The 18,814-nt window shown below is 47.4% G+C and overlaps 1 protein-coding gene across 2 annotated transcripts in view; it reads left to right on the top strand.

The window, feature by feature from the left end:
• FNBP1L (formin binding protein 1 like) overlaps positions 1-18,814 on the top strand; it is a 103,403-nt gene that overhangs the window by 55,267 nt on the left and 29,322 nt on the right. For both annotated transcript variants that reach the window (XM_069967703.1, XM_069967702.1), the window contains exons 3-4: positions 16,882-16,935; positions 18,496-18,643. In XM_069967703.1, coding sequence (XP_069823804.1) covers positions 16,882-16,935; positions 18,496-18,643 — 202 coding nt within the window. The remainder of the gene's footprint in view (positions 1-16,881; positions 16,936-18,495; positions 18,644-18,814) is intronic.

Here is an 18,814-nt window from a genome sequence, read left to right on the forward strand (position 1 = left end):
CAAAGTAGGAAAGCTACAGCAAAATCTGCACATGCAAAATGTTGTTTCACATTTCATTTTGATAAATTGAAAGGAGTAAAATCCATGATGGAGAAATCGATGTGCTGCACATGTGGATGAGATTGTACTGTGTTGTGAGTGGATCCGAGCTGGAAATCTCACTGTGGGCTCTAGGTGTGCGGGTTACCTCGGTGGATATAGCAACTTTTCTCCCTTTAAAGTGGTTTGTGTAACCTGGAGTCCCCCTCTGCTTTGTATGAGGAGTGTAATACTGGGTGGGGGGGGGGGGGGAAACAGGTCATCTGTATGATTCCAATGAACTGTGTTGGAATCGCTGTATAACGTGATCTTGTCATGCACAAATATAGACAGCCGTTATTCTTTCTACAGGAAGTTATGATAATGTATCGCGTCTGAGTCACATCCCAATGACAGGTTTCACCAGAATCATTTTATTTTTGAAGTTTTTTTTTGCCTTTGAAGACAGTTGTGACCTGTGATGGCAGGAAACATATTTTTAGCTATTTTATTTCTTGCTTGGCTTTGCTTGTTTTTACCATTTTAATTTCATATCTTTATACATCTAAAAATAAGACGGTAAAAATCTTTTATAGCGTTACAGATTCCTTGTCAGACACCTAAGATGCTAACCACCCATCAGCTGCTCTCTTAGATGCTACTTTACCTCAATAAGAAATAGTGTTAGGGCCCTAATAAATGAAGTGATAATCACTATTACATGACATGATAATCACTCTCTGTAATAAAGACAACCGTCATTGGCTGATCGTGCCTTTACGTACAGCCTAAAAATCGGCAGCTGCCGCCTATGCATTGATACGTGTGATAGCATTGCGTGGCCGACGACTGTGTAAAAAAACAAACTTTATTCGTACCTGTCCACACTCTCCGGTGTTCTTCTTGCATCTGCCCATTCATCACCACAGCTGAAGCTTCTACAACTATCTTTGAAGCGACAGGCCATTCAGCCAGTCGCTGGCAGTGCTGTCCCATCTTGGCCAGTGATTGGCTGAGCAGTCTGTCACTTCAGGTACCGACTCTGAAGTTCCACCAGCGGCTGCGGGGAGCGGACAGAAGGGAGAAGAGTACCAGAAGTGTGGAGAGGTAACATGTATACAGCAAGGGCTGTACGGACATAGGTATGGATATACATATAGCCCTTGCTGCACGATTATAGAGCCATGTAATAGGCTCAGTAAGCAAGTGCCGGTCTAGCAGATCGTTGCTTGCTTACCTTACCGATCGGGCCGTGTACAACGGCCCTTACTCTGGAGTTTCATTGTTCTCACTTGCTGCATTCACTTGTATAGGTCTTTATATGACCTGTAACCATAATTAAATATAAACCTTGGTTTGTTTTGAGGTCTTAATGATGTTTAGACAGTGTTCACACACAGCAGATTTGTCACACTTCTCTCAGGCTATTTGCAAAACTGTAGCATAAACTGCAATAGATGTGGAGTGTGTGAGTCCTTTAAGAGGCTACCCAGATCTGGAACCTTAAAGGGTTGCATTGTAGTGAATGTGCCTTATCTGAGGATCTGCTCACATTTCTATTGCTCTGCTCCATCGCAGTAAGTGTAAGATAAGAGCAGGGCCAGATCTATTTCTTCATGGACATCCAAGGTGTTTGATGGAGCCCCCATTGACTCTAATAGGGTCTGTTCAGTTTCCATCCTGCTGACATTTGTGCTTAGGCAGGTGCTAGGGAAATACAAGGCCTGTTCCATCCTTCGCTGCCACGATCATTCTCACAGAGCTGTGGTCCGGAGACACGGCTGCAGTCACTGGCTGTCTCTGCAGTCCCGAGACACGGCTGCAGTCACTGGCTGTCTCTGCAGTCCCGAGACACGGCTGCAGTCACTGGCTGTCTCTGCAGTCCCGAGACACGGCTGCAGTCACTGGCTGTCTCTGCAGTCCCGAGACACGGCTGCAGTCACTGGCTGTCTCTGCAGTCCCGAGACACGGCTGCAGTCACTGGCTGTCTCTGCAGTCCCGAGACACGGCTGCAGTCACTGGCTGTCTCTGCAGTCCCGAGACACGGCTGCAGTCACTGGCTGTCTCTGCAGTCCCGAGACACGGCTGCAGTCACTGGCTGTCTCTGCAGTCCCGAGACACGGCTGCAGTCACTGGCTGTCTCTGCAGTCCCGAGACACGGCTGCAGTCACTGGCTGTCTCTGCAGTCCCGAGACACGGCTGCAGTCACTGGCTGTCTCTGCAGTCCCGAGACACGGCTGCAGTCACTGGCTGTCTCTGCGGTCCCGAGACACGGCTGCAGTCACTGGCTGTCTCTGCGGTCCGGAGACACGGCTGCAGTCACTGGCTGTCTCTGCGGTCCGGAGGCAGGGCTGCAGTCACTGGCTGTCTCTGCGGTCCGGAGGCAGGGCTGCAGTCACTGGCTGTCTCTGCGGTCCGGAGGCAGGGCTGCAGCCCCTGAGTGGGCAGTCAGTCCTATACAATATTACACCGTATCACTCTGGGCTCTCGTGTCTAAGAAACCGCTGAATCCTAATATATCTAAACGTATGCAGTATAAAAGACATGACAAAATAGTCACTTTAGCCTTTTTTTCTCATTTTCACACACTCCTCAATCACAATGTACAAAATAATATCACCCAGGAGTGCGGGTACGTTTGGAGGGGCTTCATGTTCACGTCTGGCCAGAACGCTCCATGTACCCGATGCAGAGACCTCCGTTACGTCTGGAGAGGCCGGTAGCTGGCGTAGATTATGCTGAGAGACCACAATAAAAGAGTGCAGCTCTCTACTTACACCCTGCTGTGTCAGACGATGGGATCCCTGACTAAGGCCCTATTACACGGGACGATTATCGGGTGAAAAATTATTATATATTGCTTGAATTCAAACGATAATCGATCTGTGTAATTGCAGGCAACGATCGAAAAATCGTCCGTATGTCGTTGTTCGTTGATTTAGATCTGAACCTAAAATTATCGCTAATCGTTTGCTAATCTTTTGCTGTAATTCCACATTCGGTCGCTCAAGTTCCGCATTTTGTTCACTAATCGTTCAGTGTAATTGCTCATTGTTCATTGTTTTTCTGGGATCAGAAGGAATAAACGATCATAGTAACGATCGTATCTAACGATTATCGTTCTGTGTAATATGGTGAGAGATTTCAGGTTAACGATAAATACTCTTGTTTGTCGTTAGTCGTTAATCGTTAAAAATCGCTCCGTGTATTAGGGCCTAACAGAACCCACAGGGATCCCAAGAACTAAGGTGCAGTTCTCTTTATAGGTATAGCAGGCCGTGTTGCTGTAGTCGGCCACTGTCTGTTGTTGAATCTTTCCCGTGGAGTTTAATAGACCATTCCTTCTGTTACGTAGCATGTGGCCGTCACTTGCTGGCGTACCGTGCCTGGTATCTTGTATCCCAGCATACTTCCTGCCTTAACCCTCGCTGGCCCTGACATTTTCCTCTCCGGTTGTTTATCTTCACCTCTCACCATTCCTGTAGGAAGGAACTCTCTGTGTACTGGGGTCGGGCTGGAATATGAGGGTTTTCCATAGTTCACATGAGCTCCATACAATGCCTCAGGGCTGTGCGCTCCAGACATCATACATCAGCCTGGTGTCATATGGGATACAAGGATGCATGAGATCAGCTGGAGTCCAGACTGAGTCATAAGACGCCTTTACTGGCAGCACCATTATATATTACTGTCATTCCTCCAGTCCCATGCTTGTGTGCTGTTTGACATGTTGTTAGTGTTACGCTTTACATATTGTGTTGAGTCATAGTTCATTGTGGTCATATAAAGGGCACTGAAACCACCTTGAAGCGACCACCCAAAACATGGGCTTGTAGAAGGGTGGTCTTCATAACGTGTGTCATGGAGCTGGAATTTGGTCTAGGTGAATGTGTGGCCCCCAATGCTATCATTACCCGCTGTGCTCTACAGTCAGTCATAGTAAGGTATAAAGACATTGGTTGCCTCTAAATACATGGCATGAACCAGGGTACATAGCGGGGTCACTCTCATCCTATTCCTCACCTTCTATTGTGCTTTGTATATTTGCACCACTCATGTATACTTGGGTATGAGCAATGGATGTTACATATGTCATGTTTATACATTAGGAGGATCCCTATCATATATCACTGTATACAGCTTTTTATTTATTTTTTTGGGTGTGTTTTATAGCTTGTATTATTATAATATTTTCTCTTTTATATATTTGGAAGTGCTGAGCATGGTTTTTCCTCGGGCTCCCCCCCCCCCCTTTTTTTGTATTAGGAACTTTAAAGGGGCACTCCAGCAAAAACAGTTTCTTTCAAATGAGCTTTCAGAAAGTTATATAGATTTGTAATTTTCTTCTATTTAAAAATTTCCATTACTCATCAGTTGCTGTATGTCCTGCAGGAAGTGGTTTTTTCTCTCCAGTCTGACACAGTGCTCTCTGCTGCCACCTCTGTCCATGTCAGGAACTGTCCAGAGCAGCAACAAATCCCAATAGAAAACCTCCCCTGCTCTGGACAGTTTCCTGACATGGACAGAGGTGGCAGCAGAGAACACGGTGTCAGACTGGAGAGAATACACCACTTCCTGCAGGACATACAGCAGCTGATAAGTACTGGAAGACTGGAAATTTCTAAATAGAAATAAATTACAAATCTGTATAACTTTCTGACAGCAGTTGATTTAAGTGCAGTGCCCGGAGCTCTATACTGGGGCTTTTCTCCCCTCTGTTGGGGGTAGTTTTGGTTGTGGGTGATTGTTATTGTTGATTACAGGGCAGTTTGTGGGTGGTCGGTGTGTCTGGGTATGGTTGGTCAGTTGTGGTGGTTGTGATACGTTATTGTAGTGGTATTTGTGGGTGGCTGTTGCCGAGTTGGTTGTGATTGGTTGTTGTATGGTTGTTTTACTTGTTTGTCTGTGGTCAGTTGGTCTGGTCAGTGTATTCTGGATGGTTGTTGTAGGTTTTTTTTTTTTTTTTTTGCTACTTTTCCCTCTTGACACATCTGCTTTATATGGGCAGTTTTGCCATTCAGGTTCTGGGGTTCCCCAGCTTTTCCAGAAGAGTGTCAGCGATATTACAGAGGAGTCTGAGCAGTAATGTTATACTTTTCAGAGGACTTGTAGCTGCCGTCAGTCAGAGGGAAGCACGCCGCTTGTGTGTCCTTACAATTAGTATTATAATCCGCCCTTTGTGTTCCCATCACCATATGCCTCCCGCTAATGACTGCAGGAAAACACAACATTCTGCTCAAATTTACATTGGAAATATTTACAGAATTGTTTAAACATCTGCGTATTAGCTGCCAAACAAATAGTCCCCAGCAAATGGAGTGAGGGATGAAGTGCGGAGCCGCCGGCATGGTGGTGCTTACCTGACCTGCATGCTGATGGCCACCCGCCCTTTCACCATTGTGGCCTTTTAATTGAAGGTGACAGCGGTTTACTCTGTGCTGGAGGATCCGCCCGTCTGCTGGGGAAAGCCGGAATCTTCTCACCCCTCTTGTGTCTCGCTCTGTCACAGTATTTTTTTTCGGCTGTAAACAAATGCTAAAACCTAAAATTTCAGGATTTAAAATGGTAATAAACCCATTAACTCTTAAAGGAGCAACGACCTCAGTTTTATTGTCGTGTTTCAAGACTTTTTGAAAGCAGTAAGGAGTCTTTTCATTCTATGCAGAAATGGAGGTGATGGAAATATAAGAATAGGGAACAATGTAATTGTTTAATCAGTTTTTACCCTCCATGGGTGCAGAGCGCCCGGCCCACAGAGTGTAAAGACTAGCCGTAACCAGTGATGCTTCATGCACCAATACTTACTGTAAAGGAGCGGGGACTCCTGTCATAATGATGGGAATCCCCGCTCTAACCCAGGCTCCTGCACAGTGATGTCCTCCTTCTCTAGGCAGCCGGAGCACTCAGCTGCATATAAGGCACACCGGCCACTTGGAGAGAGAGGATGTCACTGTGCAAGAGCTTGGGTCACCCCTAATACAATGGCATCCCCCAATACACTATATACTACCAGCAGTCCAGGAGGAGAAGAGCAGCCCCGGAGCTCTTGCACAGTGATGTCCTCCCTCTCCAGAAGGCCGGAGCACTGACCAATATCTCCCCCGATTTTGTTCAGATACCGAACAATGTTTGAGTACTGAACAAAACTTCAGGGGGAAATTTAGTTTGAATACCGAGGTATTACTGGAACAGAAATATAATTCTGTATAAATGTGCTGTTAATGATTTTAAGGCTGTTTTTGCCTTTTTTATTGGGTTCCTGGCAGCCGAGCGTCTCCGAGCTTCTCCGATGAGACTCTCGGCTTCCTGGGAGAGCTTTGTGGATCTCCAGCGCATGAAGTGTACGTCACACTGCCTGGCCGGGAACGGGACAGAAGACACGCAGGGCTGCAGTCAGGCAGGGGTTAACATGTTCTGGCATATGAGGCGAACCCCTGACAATCATCTTAAAGGTCGTATCGTCTTGTAAGCCCAGTCGCCTTATACGCTTGAAAATACAGTATATAGATTTGTAATTTACGTCTATTTAATGAGCATATTTGGTATCACCACATCTGAAATTGTCCAGACTTTTTATTTAACATTCCTGATCCTACATGATCCATTGTGGAAACAGGTGACAGGTTGTTTTTTTTATGTTGTTGAAATCAATATTAAACAAAACAATTCTCCAGGTTTGGTATAGTAGGAATCAGACTGACCCACTCAATTGATTTTGGATGTCAGTTTTTTCCAATTTTTTCCTAAAATATTTTTAGTAAACCGTTTATAATATTTGGCCTTGCCGAGCGTTCATATGCACAGAGGGGGAGGGAATGATCACTGTTGGCCGAATGATTGTCCAGCCAGGAGTTTATCGAAGGTTTTCAGCTCCCTTAGACATAATGTAGCTGCGCAGAGGTTTTTACGCTTTCTGGCAGCAGTGGAGACCCCTACGTCTCGTTGTTTCAGTGATTTTCCTTATATTAATGTATTACTTATACCCAGAATGAGTAAATGACGGCTATAGACGGAGCTCATGTAAGCAGCGGCTGTGCGTCACCTTGTGTATTCTTTCCTCTGGCCGCGGTGGTGGAGAACGTGCTAAAGAAATGAAGGAAAACAATGTTAATTACGTTATATGGAGGCAGCGGGAGACTGGAGGTGACCCGGAGCCTATTCCACTCCCGTACGCCATGCTTTACTTCAGCATCTGTGTCTCCTTTACCCTTGTACGTTCATTGGTTGTAGTAGCTGTTTCATAAAGGAAGAAAATATTTAAGAAGGGAGATGTGCGGCTGATAGCAATGCATTTAACGGCCACAGAAACAATATAGCAATGTGTCATAGCTTTGTAAGGACATCACAAACGAGCGCTGATCTCACTGAATGAATCTTTGGGACCACACATCGGGTAATGTAAAAGGGCCTCAACATAATAGGAAAATACGGACATGGAGATAGGAAAATGCTGACTGGGCAGTTTGACTGGTAACGTTGTGTGGCTATTGGTGAAGAAATGTGGGCGTGGCTTTGGCAACTATCGGGCTGTCACTGTGGATAGTGTTTGCAATGATTGATAGTTGCTGGGTTGCACCTTGACAACTTTACTACCCCCCCCCCATCAGACCGATGTCTGAAGATTCTCTGAAGAGCTGGAGAAAAACATTGTGATTTACTCTTTTAAAAACCCCTGTTGACAGTCTATATGACATATTGAGGAAATGAGAGCGCTTTCTGGGGAACTTTGTTGCAAGAAAGAAAGTTTTTGCCTTGTGAAACATTGTTTGATGTCGAGACACCGTAGATTTGTTTCAACCTGCCCCCGGCAGCGCCTGTAAAAGCGCTAGTCAAAGTTTCACGATAAGGATGGCTGAAACCACCCAGAGTCTAATGCTGATCCCGTCATCGTCAGTCCATCATAGGGGCGGAAAAAGAAAATCTCCTGCAGTGATAGACACCAGAGGTACCTGATGACCCCCCCTGAATTATGGGATCTGTGAGGTTGCATCTTGGTGTCCAAGTATGCTTTTTCTATCCAGTATGATGAAACCTCTGACAATTCTCCAGTCCACATATGAACTTTGCGGAACATCTGTCATTTCAAAAGATTTCAAATCCTGCCTGGGGAGACCAATACTTGACTGTAAAAAAGAAACAGCAGCAAGACAAGGGATGGGGATGAGGAGATTACATTCAAGAGGCAGCACTGTATACATACTGTAGAAACGAGGGACATAACTTTCATGGATGGTCAGAGATGGGAGGGAAGCCATGATTTACCTTTCAGTAACAGTGTGACTGTTCTGCGTAAGACAGATGGGCTCACAGATTGCAGATGCAGCCCAGGCCCTGCCCCCATATCCTTTCCTCCATTTTGGTGTCTCTGTTACTAGAGAGGACGGAGCCTAACAACAGCAGTGGACAGCAGATTAGGGAGTCACCTATGACTGGGTTATAAGTACTATATTATATCTGAGCATATCTGTGTGAGGATGAATCCCTCTGCAAGCCTTCGAGGAGCCTCCTAGAATAAATCATCTACTAAATTCTCCTTTGAGCTCTGGAGGATAGTTCTATCGGAGTTGAGATCTGCCTCTATACGCACGTCCCTTTGGAAGCTCAAATTGTCAGAAATGTCAGATGAAAGTTTGTAAAAAGAAGAAAAACTAAGTAATGTAATATATTATAATGTATGCAATCAAAATAAGTGTTCCTCTGCCTAAATGTTCCACTGAGGTGTCCGCCGCCGCCGCCAGCTTTGTGCCCGTCACTTAGTAATGATATTGGAACAACAGTGACTGATGTGTCTCCTGGGTCCGGCAGCGAGAGGACGTCACCTGTGCGGAGGTTGTAGGGAGGATTCCTTCATGGAGATCTGCGGCTGCCGCTCCTTTGAAAGCACGGGTTGAGCACATAAAAACCTCTTTAATGAAGTCGATGGGGATTTGCTGGTGACAGGTCTGACAGCCGCAATGAATTCCCTTCACCATGCGTTAACTATAAACCTTCCAGAGTTACAAGAGACAATAAAAGCGGATGACGATTCAAGAGCATACAGTATAGGAAAATGTAATTGACCATGGCGGACTGTAGGCACAAGGACCATACTATGGGTTAGACTACTTTTAAAGGGGTTAATGATTAAAGGAGGAAGATCAGAAAATATCCGACCCCACAATCGCTTCCTGATCTATAATTCTTTAGCTGGGAAGGTATGAGGGAGCGGAGACGTCTTCAGCTCCTAATAAGTGGCCGTACTTCCATCCAGGTGCTCACATCTCAAGTGCAAGTTGTGCACCGAAATCGTTGTCCGTTTTATCACTACAGATGATGGAGCTTTGTCCTGGTGATTATTTATCACTACAGATGATGGAGCTTTGTCCTGGTGATTATTCTCTGGTGGCTTACTGACCTGTCGGGCATGCTACATCTACATTACACCTGGCAGCAGAGTCCTATGGGTCTGTGGTGACCGCTAAGAGTAAGATAGTGTTGTTACCTACTTGTGAGCAGAGTTTACCCAGGTCGGTGGGTTTTCCTAGTTTTTTGCCTTCATGCTGTTGTATAATCGGTTGGTAAAACATTAGGGAACACTCCGTTAGTTCTTTTCTTGTTTTTTGTGCAGCAATTGATGTTATTGGTTTTTGTTCCTAATATACAAATAAAGGCCCTAGACCTGTTGTCTGGTGGGTCACCTGTGCTGAGAGACTCCGAATTGTGTCCCGGTTAAGAGCAGTGGTGACCTGACTATAGACTAAGGCTGGGGTGATTTTTGGCAGAGTCAGGGAGGGGAGGATCAAAAAAGTAACATGCTTTCTCCTCCCCCGCTCCTGCGCAATGCCAGTATCCTGCAGCTCTGGTCCTGGCTGCTTCTGGGTCTGAGTGGGGACCTGGGATGTGATGTGTGAGCCAGTCGCAGTGGCCATGGTGTCACGTCCCAGGGTCCCATCTCTTAACAGTAAGTGTCCGGGACTGGAGCTGCAGAATACCAGCATCAGCACTGGAACGGGGCTGATGGGGGGGCGGGGGGGTCACAGATGCATGCTGCCACGGAGACATGATGGGGGGCGGTGGGTCACACATGAGCGCTGCCACAGAGACCTGATTGAGGGGCGGTGGGTCACAGATGCATGCTGCCACGGAGACACGATGGGGGGCGGTGGGTCACACAGGCATGCTGCCACAGAGACATAATGGGGGGGGCGGGGGGTCATAGATGCACGCTGCCACAGAGACCTGATGGGGGGAGGTGGGTCACACATGCATGCTGCCACAGAGACACGATGGGGGGGGGGCGGTAGGTCATAGATTCACGCTGCCACAGAGACATAATGGGGGGGCGGTGGGTCACAGGTGCACACTGCCACAGAGACATAATGTGGGGGGGGCGGTGGGTCATAGATGCATGCTGCCACAGAGACATAAGGGGGGGGCGGTGGGTCATAGATGCACGCTGCCACAGAGACATAATGGGGGGGGGGGAGGCGGGGCGGTGGGTCACAGATGCATGCTGCCACAGAGACCTGTTGGGTGGCGGGGGTCATAGATGCACACTGCCACAGAGACGTGATGGGGGCGGTGGGTCATAGATGCATGCTGCCACAGAGACGTGATGGGGGGCGGGGGTCATAGATGCATGCTGCCACAGAGACGTGATGGGGGGCGGGGGTCATAGATGCACGCTGTCCCTCCGTTCTCTATAAACAGCTTAGCAGCTCTGCTCTGTATCTTTTATTAGACTCCTCCTCATACGGCTGTCCGTTAGCTGTCTGTGTTGGCAGCAGCTCCCATCCATTGTCAATAATTAACTTCCATCCTGGGCTTTTAGACTATGTTCACACACTGCAGAGAGTTGTTATATTCTGAGCTAATTGCCGAGCGAATGAAGCCGGGCTGCAGTATGGGGAGCAGCTGCATGGAGGGATGCGACGACTACAGTGAGGGATCCGTCCTCCTCCTCTTCAGCGCAGAGAGAATTTGATTCAATTACATGTAATGGCAGGCCGTTTCCTATAAATTATATAGGAATTATCTTGGCTGTTCTCTGCATTCAGCTAATAATCAGAAAATATAAGGGTTTTGTTACTTTATGGAATTCCCGTTATGGTTCTCGAGAGTTCTATTTGGTTTAATTCTTCCATAATTTGCTAATGGAGTGGAGAATGGGGAGATATCTGTAATGTCGAGCACTTCATCACAAGCTCTAAATGGTTCTTAGCCGGGTGGATGATCCCTAATGAATAAACTCCTGATGTTCCTCCGAGGAGACAGATTGGGCCTGGTTCGTGCCCTTGGTCTCATGGCGCTGGTGTCACACTCATAGGGGAGTAGCTCCGTGACTGTGTGACAATCACCTTATTCTTTGTGGAGTTGTGAACCATTATCACATGGTCAGTAACAGGTAAGCTGTCTTTTGTGGACACGAGGAGCAGCGCGATTTCTGCCTGTTATTAATCTTGTATATGGTATTTTTCTCTATGGCAGGTTTCCCCTCTGTAGTCTTCAGTTGTCCCTAAGCTCGGTGTAGACTATCTTCTATGATGTCTCTGTACACACAGAAGAAGAGACCCTACTCCTCTATATCTTCATAACACAGGTGCAGCATGGAGGACATTATAGAGCAGTACTGAGCAGTTTAAGCTGTGAATCCAGCACTGGATTGAAGTATAACACCACTTAGAGCTTCCACCAGCTCATTTCTGTCTCTCTCTGTCTCTATATCACTCTGCAGTTTCCCCTTCCAAATCTATGGGCAGCTGTAACCCAATCTCTCAGTAAGAGGATCTATCTGGAGATGGATTTTAGCACTTTTTTGAGAAGGGGGTGGGCGGTGCTGATAAAGTGGGTAGAGCCTTTTTCCTCTGATAAGATATATTAAAGTTTCTTATTTTTACTTATACAACTTCTGCAAACTGTAAAATCACTGTGACTATCAATATATGAAACTTTCAGGTGTACCTTTGGGGTTAATCCTCCTTGCCTCCAGTCACACGGCCCGTGTCTTGTGGGAATTAGCTGTCATGGTGATGTTATGTCACAAGACCGTTGTTGTCGATCACAAATTGCCTGGACAACATTGCTGCCGCCACCAGACCATGATAGGCAGCTAGTTATATAACACAACGTAATCTTGGATGTTACATCACTCTATCATTGTGTAAACTCAAGGAGCTGTCACCAATGTATGTGTGTGTGTGTGGGGGGGAGGTAAAATGTGTGTTTCATCGACTGGTGAAGGTTCTTGCCCATAGATTACCACTCAAAATGTAAACGCAAAAGACAACGTGAAAAGGGAAGAAACAATAATATAGTAACCAAACTTTGATGCTCATGGCAACATCTGATGATTAATACATCTTACTATTTGTTACATGGTTTCATATCGGACAGTCCATATGTGGCCGTGTATGGGCGCGACCTCTTAGGCCGTGTATGGGCGCGACCTCTTAGGCCGTGTATGGGCGCGACCTCTTAGGCCGTGTATGGGCGCGACCTCTTAGGCCGTGTATGGGCGCGACCTCTTAGGCCGTGTATGGGCGCGACCTCTTAGGCCGTGTATGGGCGCGACCTCTTAGGCCGTGTATGGGCGCGACCTCTTAGGCCGTGTATGGGCGCGACCTCTTAGGCCGTGTATGGGCGCGACCTCTTAGGCCGTGTATGGGCGCGACCTCTTAGGCCGTGTATGGGCGCGACCTCTTAGGCCGTGTATGGGCGCGACCTCTTAGGCCGTGTATGGGCGCGACCTCTTAGGCCGTGTATGGGCGCGACCTCTTAGGCCGTGTATGGGCGCGACCTCTTAGGCCGTGTATGGGCGCGACCTCTTAGGCCGTGTATGGGCGCGACCTCTTAGGCCGTGTATGGGCGCGACCTCTTAGGCCGTGTATGGGCGCGACCTCTTAGGCCGTGTAAGGGCGCGACCTCTTAGGCCGTGTATGGGCGCGACCTCTTAGGCCGTGTATGGGCGCGACCTCTTAGGCCGTGTATGGGCGCGACCTCTTAGGACGTGTATGGGCGCGACCTCTTAGGCCGTGTAAGGGCGCGACCTCTTAGGCCGTGTAAGGGCGCGACCTCTTAGGCCGTGTAAGGGCGCGGCTTCTTAGGCCGTGTAAGGGCGCGACCTCTTAGGCCGTGTAAGGGCCTTCTTCTGCTGGTTCTTGCACTCTGTTTTTTATGGATTTATATTGTGCGGTTATGTTCGGTAGACTCTAGTATCTGTTTTAGTGTGGCTATCGCTGGGGGATGTCTACGTGTAAGGTATAGGTATAGTTTTTTATAATGTAAGTCAATGGAAACGGGATCCTGATGGATGGCGCACAACTACATCAAATGGATATGTTAGCAAAGCTTAGTGTGAACCTAGCCTTAATCTTGAATTAGCCATAAATCTTCAGGGCGCCCCGTGGCGGTTTTCCTGTACACTTTTTAGCTCCTGGTGATAAACAAGACTTTCACTTCCCGAGTGAGACACAATCTGAAGACATTTTGCTCTTTCTATAAAGGGAAATGTGTTCAGGAAATTTTATAAGCCAAGAACTACAGTCTTCAGAAATCTGGTGCCAAAGTGACATTCTTCTGTGTCCTCTCCTGAATGTGTAAGGAGCCGTCCAAGTCTTCTGCTTTATATTAGTATTAAGCAAGGATTTATAGCTGGTAAGGATAAACTAGGTGTAAACATATATGATCACATTTTACAAGGAGTCATAAACCAGTGTATTAATGTTTACAATGGCCGAGTGGATTAACATCAATTCTGCTTTAAGTTCAACTTAGCCCTGTCGGCTTATTCCCTCCATATAGACCGCCCATTCATTTAGTATGAATGGCTCATTCCTTCTGGGTAGGCGGCTCATTCCCTCCATATGTATGGCCTATTCTCTCAGTATAAATGGCTCATTCCGTTCGCATAGGCAGCTCAGGGGTAGGTGGTTCCTTCCTTCCATATGGATGGCTCCTTCCCTTAGTCTGGATGGCTCATTCCCTCCGTATATATGGCCTAATCTCTCAGTCTGGATGGCTCATTCCTTCTGCGTAGGCGGCTCCTTCCCTCTGTATAGATGGCTTAATAATTTGGTATGGATGTCTCATTCCCTCGGTGTAGGCTACTCATTCCTTACCTCTAGTCAGTATACAGATTCCAATAATAAGTGTGTTAGAATGGTTATTTATACCTTTATTAGTGTCTTAGCATAACTTTATAGATACACCAATGGTACAACCACTGTCCAACCTGCTGTTTGCATATGGAGTAGGCTGGCAGCACATTATTCTCCTCTTGTCCTTGAAAACTAATGCATGCCCTAGTGAGACAAACATGCATGTGTATAGCTCGAGGGAATGTACTAACCTTCGGCTATAGATGTGAGACTTGGGGTATGTTCCCACTACGGTATACGCACGGAGACTTCAAGCAGATTCCACCGTGCGGCCTCCGCTTGAAGTTCTGCTTGTCCCATAGACTCAATGATATTCACCGGTGAATTCCACCATCCGCCTGAAAGAGCTTCTCTCTCCAGCTCACTACAGGACATGAACCCTATTGTAAGCCTAAGGAGCCTGTCTCCTGCGCTCAGTGCTTGTCCCGGCTCATTCTAGGGTTTGGTTGGACAGAACGCCCAGACATTCACCGATCAAAACTTCTCTACGACTCGTATGGTCTCCATTACCTACTGAGAAAGTAAAGAAGCAGCTTGTCAGGCGAATGGTAGTCGTATCCCCCTCCTATCACCCCAGTCCTTACCCCCCGGGTTCTTGAAGCTCTCCCCGAGTTTGCAGCAAGTTCTCACCTCGTATTTGCATGCTCTGTAAGAGCGTTTCCTTCCCGCTATCTATAAATGCCAGAAGGACCCTCGGTGAAGGAGCAGTCGCTCTGTTGCTAGGATACCGCATTGTTATGTATTTCACCTAATGAATAATAATGAGATATGCCCAGAATTTGCATAGGCAGAGAAACAGACAAACTGATATATTGGAGGTCTGCAGGTTGTGCCGGAGGGCCCTGAATGTTGGCATTGTCCGCAGTACGACAGGCTCATGTATCACGGACCCTCATAAACATTCTCACAGCTTTTAGTGTCTGCACTCAGAATACATGGGACGTTACTATGTGGGGGTATACAGTGACCAGGACAACTTGTGCCAGTTTCTTATGGCCTTGGCTTTCAATTTTGATTATTTTTAGTTGAGGGATTTATTGCTAAAGTTCATGACTTGTGATGTTGGGGGGGAAGCGAGGGGCACAGAACAAGGTTTGCACCAGGTTGGAGAAGAGGAAAACACATGATGGGTTACTTGCAAAGATTGTACTGTGCTGGGAAACTCTCAGCAGGTAAGAGGAATCTGTGCATGGGGCGCTGAGGATGAAGGAGTTTCTTACTGCCATCTTTGGCGCTGTTTTCATTTTAGCTGTTCATATTTTAATTAGGGTTTTTGTGCATTGAGGGCAGGACTACCACCCTCAGTGCACCACAGAACAGGCCAGCCAGGGTGGATCAGTGCACTGGGCGCGGGTCTACCACCCTCAGTGCACCACAGAACAGGCCAGCCAGGGTGGATCAGTGCACTGGGCGCGGGTCTACCACCCTCAGTGCACCACAGAACAGGCCAGCCAGGGTGGATCAGTGCACTGGGCGCGGGTCTACCACCCTCAGTGCACCACAGAACAGGCCAGCCAGGGTGGATCAGTGCACTGTGGGCAGGACTACCACCCTCAGTGCACCACAGAACAGGCCAGCCAGGGTGGATCAGGGCACTGGGGGCAGGACTACCACCCTCAGTGCACCACAGAACAGGCCAGCCAGGGTGGAACAGTGCACTGGGCGCGGGTCTACCACCCTCAGTGCACCACAGAACAGGCCAGCCAGGGTGGATCAGTGCACTGTGGGCAGGACTACCACCCTCAGTGCACCACAGAACAGGCCAGCCAGGGTGGATCAGTGCACTGTGGGCAGGAGTACCACCCTCAGTGCACCACAGAACAGGCCAGCCAGGGTGGATCAGTGCACTGGGCGCGGGACTACCACCATGAGTGCACCACAGAACAGGCCAGCCAGGGTGGATCAGTGCACTGTGGGCAGGACTACCACCCTCAGTGCACCACAGAACAGGCCAGCCAGGGTGGATCAGTGCACTGGGCTCGGGACTACCACCCTCAGTGCACCACAGAACAGGCCAGCCAGGGTGGATCAGTGCACTGGGCTCGGGACTACCACCCTGAGTGCACCGCAGAACAGGCTAGCCAGGGGGGGGATCAGGGCACTGGGGGCAGGACTACCATCCTCTGTGCACCGCAGAACAGGCCAGCCAGGGTGGATCAGTGCACTGTGGGCAGGACTACCATCCTCTGTGCACCGCAGAACAGGCCAGCCAGGGTGGATCAGTGCACTGTGGGCAGGACTAGCACCCTCAGTGCACCACAGAACAGGCCAGCCAGGGTGGATCAGTGCACTGTGGGCAGGACTAGCACCCTCAGTGCACCACAGAACAGGCCAGCCAGGGTGGATCAGTGCACTGTGGGCAGGACTACCATCCTCTGTGCACCACAGAACAGGCCAGCCAGGGTGGATCAGAGCACTGGGCGCGGGACTACCACCATGAGTGCACCACAGAACAGGGTGGATTAGGGCACTGGGGGCAGGACTACCATCCTCTGTGCACCACAGAACAGGGCATTGTGGGCGGTACTATTATTGGGTATTTTAGGAATATGAACATAAAGTGACTGAATGGTGATGCGGAGCGCACAGTGCGGATGACCCTATGGTTTATGTGCAGTTAGTTCTGCTTTCTCCATGGTGAATGCAGCTTTCATGAGAGCGCACAGTGATGACTAAAAGGTCCCACAGGTCGACTCTTCTCACCACAAATTTTTTTGGTTTATTTTAGGAATTTGGTGAAAAAGTTTTGTCCGAAACGTTCTTCAAAAGATGAAGAGCCCAGGTATGTACAAGCTTTTATTATTCTACCTGTAATAACACGAGGTCTCTACATCCCGAGGGGAGACACGTCGTCTGCCATATCATTGACTTCAGAAGCTGGACTGGGATCGGACCGCCGCTTGTCCTGTTGATGAATCTCATCTTTTTTATTATTATCATTAAAACCCTCAAAGCTTTCAGTGTATAAACAGCAAATGGACGCGTGGGCTTAACTTTCACGTCACAAACGCAATACTGAATCAACAGTGTCCTTAATAGTATAAGTAAAATCAGCAAGTCACATAGACACCAACCTGAAAATTCGCCCCTTACTGTCCACCTGGTATAGATAGGGTACAGTATTGGGGGCGAGGAGAGGACGCAGCGGTGCTGAATCAGCTCTGCATCACTGAGGCTACACACGACTGCAGGGACCGTCTACAAGCCCTGAAGATGCGTGTCACCTCAGAGGGACACACACATGCCGGGAGAGATGTATACTTACCGCTCCCAACGTCCCAACCAGCCGGGTAACGTCACAGAGCGAAAAAGTGGTGGTCGGGAATCTAGACAATGAGCTATCAGGGAGAGGAAGGGGCCAAAAAGGAAAACTAAGCAATTTTGCCTTTCCTATCACCTGATAAAAGTTTATTTAATGAGAATACCCCTTTAATAACAGATCTGTAAGTCACAGCTTCTCCTTTAAAGGGATTGTGTTACTGATTAAAGTCGGATACTAAAACTTTTTCTTTCTTTTATTCTAATCTGTTTCTAATTTTCTGACTTTATTTTTTTTTTTATTTTACTTTTTGTACATTGTTATGGGGGCGGCCATATTGCCTGCTATTGTCTCCTCTCTACAGGTGTCACATGACACTGCAATGCTGTGTAGATCACTTTACTGCAGCCTCCTCTTATCACCACAGACACAACAGGAAGTCTCAGCTTAGTTTTAGCCCCAGTGGTGAGAATGAGAGCTGCAAGATATCAGGATTATTTTATAATATAGATAGAAATATGGAAAATTAGAAAAAATGTCACCGAAAATTCTTTTAAAATCTGTATAGCAAATAAACATTATTTAACTAATCAGTCATTTCCTGATCTACTGTCCCTTTAAGGCTTTGGTGCACACCGTACAGTTTGGATGCATTTTTTTTAATTATTTTTGCCAAGACAAGATTTCAGGGACAAGTTTAAAAGAACTTTAGTTTTTTCGTTCTTTATTCCTGTTAAGATTAAAAAAAATGTAGCACAGAGACTGCAGCATATAAAGTTCTGTAATAGTTGGCTTTAGGCCTAAAACAAGGAACATTATGGCAATGTTACGCTTATGTTATTTGTGTGGCCTGGCTGACTCTGGGCTGGAGCAGCGGCTGTCAGTCACCGCTGGAGACGTGTAGATGATGTCAGGTGACGCCACCTCCTCCATAGTTATAACCAGCATTCTTCTTCTGAATATGAAGTCATTGCCAGTGAGGAGTGTGATGGAAGGGAGACGCATCCACCTGCCCCGCAGCATTGATGGCCGCCATAACAATGGGATGGGAGGTCTAATCTTTGTTTTTCTCCTCCGTGGCAGATTTACATCTTGTATAGCGTTTTATAATATACTCAATGAGCTGAATGACTATGCCGGACAGCGGGAAGTGGTGGCCGAGGAGATTGGACACAGAGTCTACGGAGAAATTATGAAGTATTCCTATGAGCTGAAGGCCGAGAGGAAATCGGTATTTGTTTCTTTATAAAATCTTTTATTGTGGATTTTCTTTCTTGTTGTGGAGACTTATCACTCAGTAATCTATTGTAGGGATAGGCGAAGATCACACCCGTCCGGAGTCATCTCAGGGAACCCAGACACCACCGGTTTTAATATGTTATCACTTAGAGGGGTCTTTGCT

The sequence above is a fragment of the Dendropsophus ebraccatus genome, chromosome 4 (assembly GCF_027789765.1).
Source record: "Dendropsophus ebraccatus isolate aDenEbr1 chromosome 4, aDenEbr1.pat, whole genome shotgun sequence".
NCBI lineage: Eukaryota > Metazoa > Chordata > Amphibia > Anura > Hylidae > Dendropsophus > Dendropsophus ebraccatus.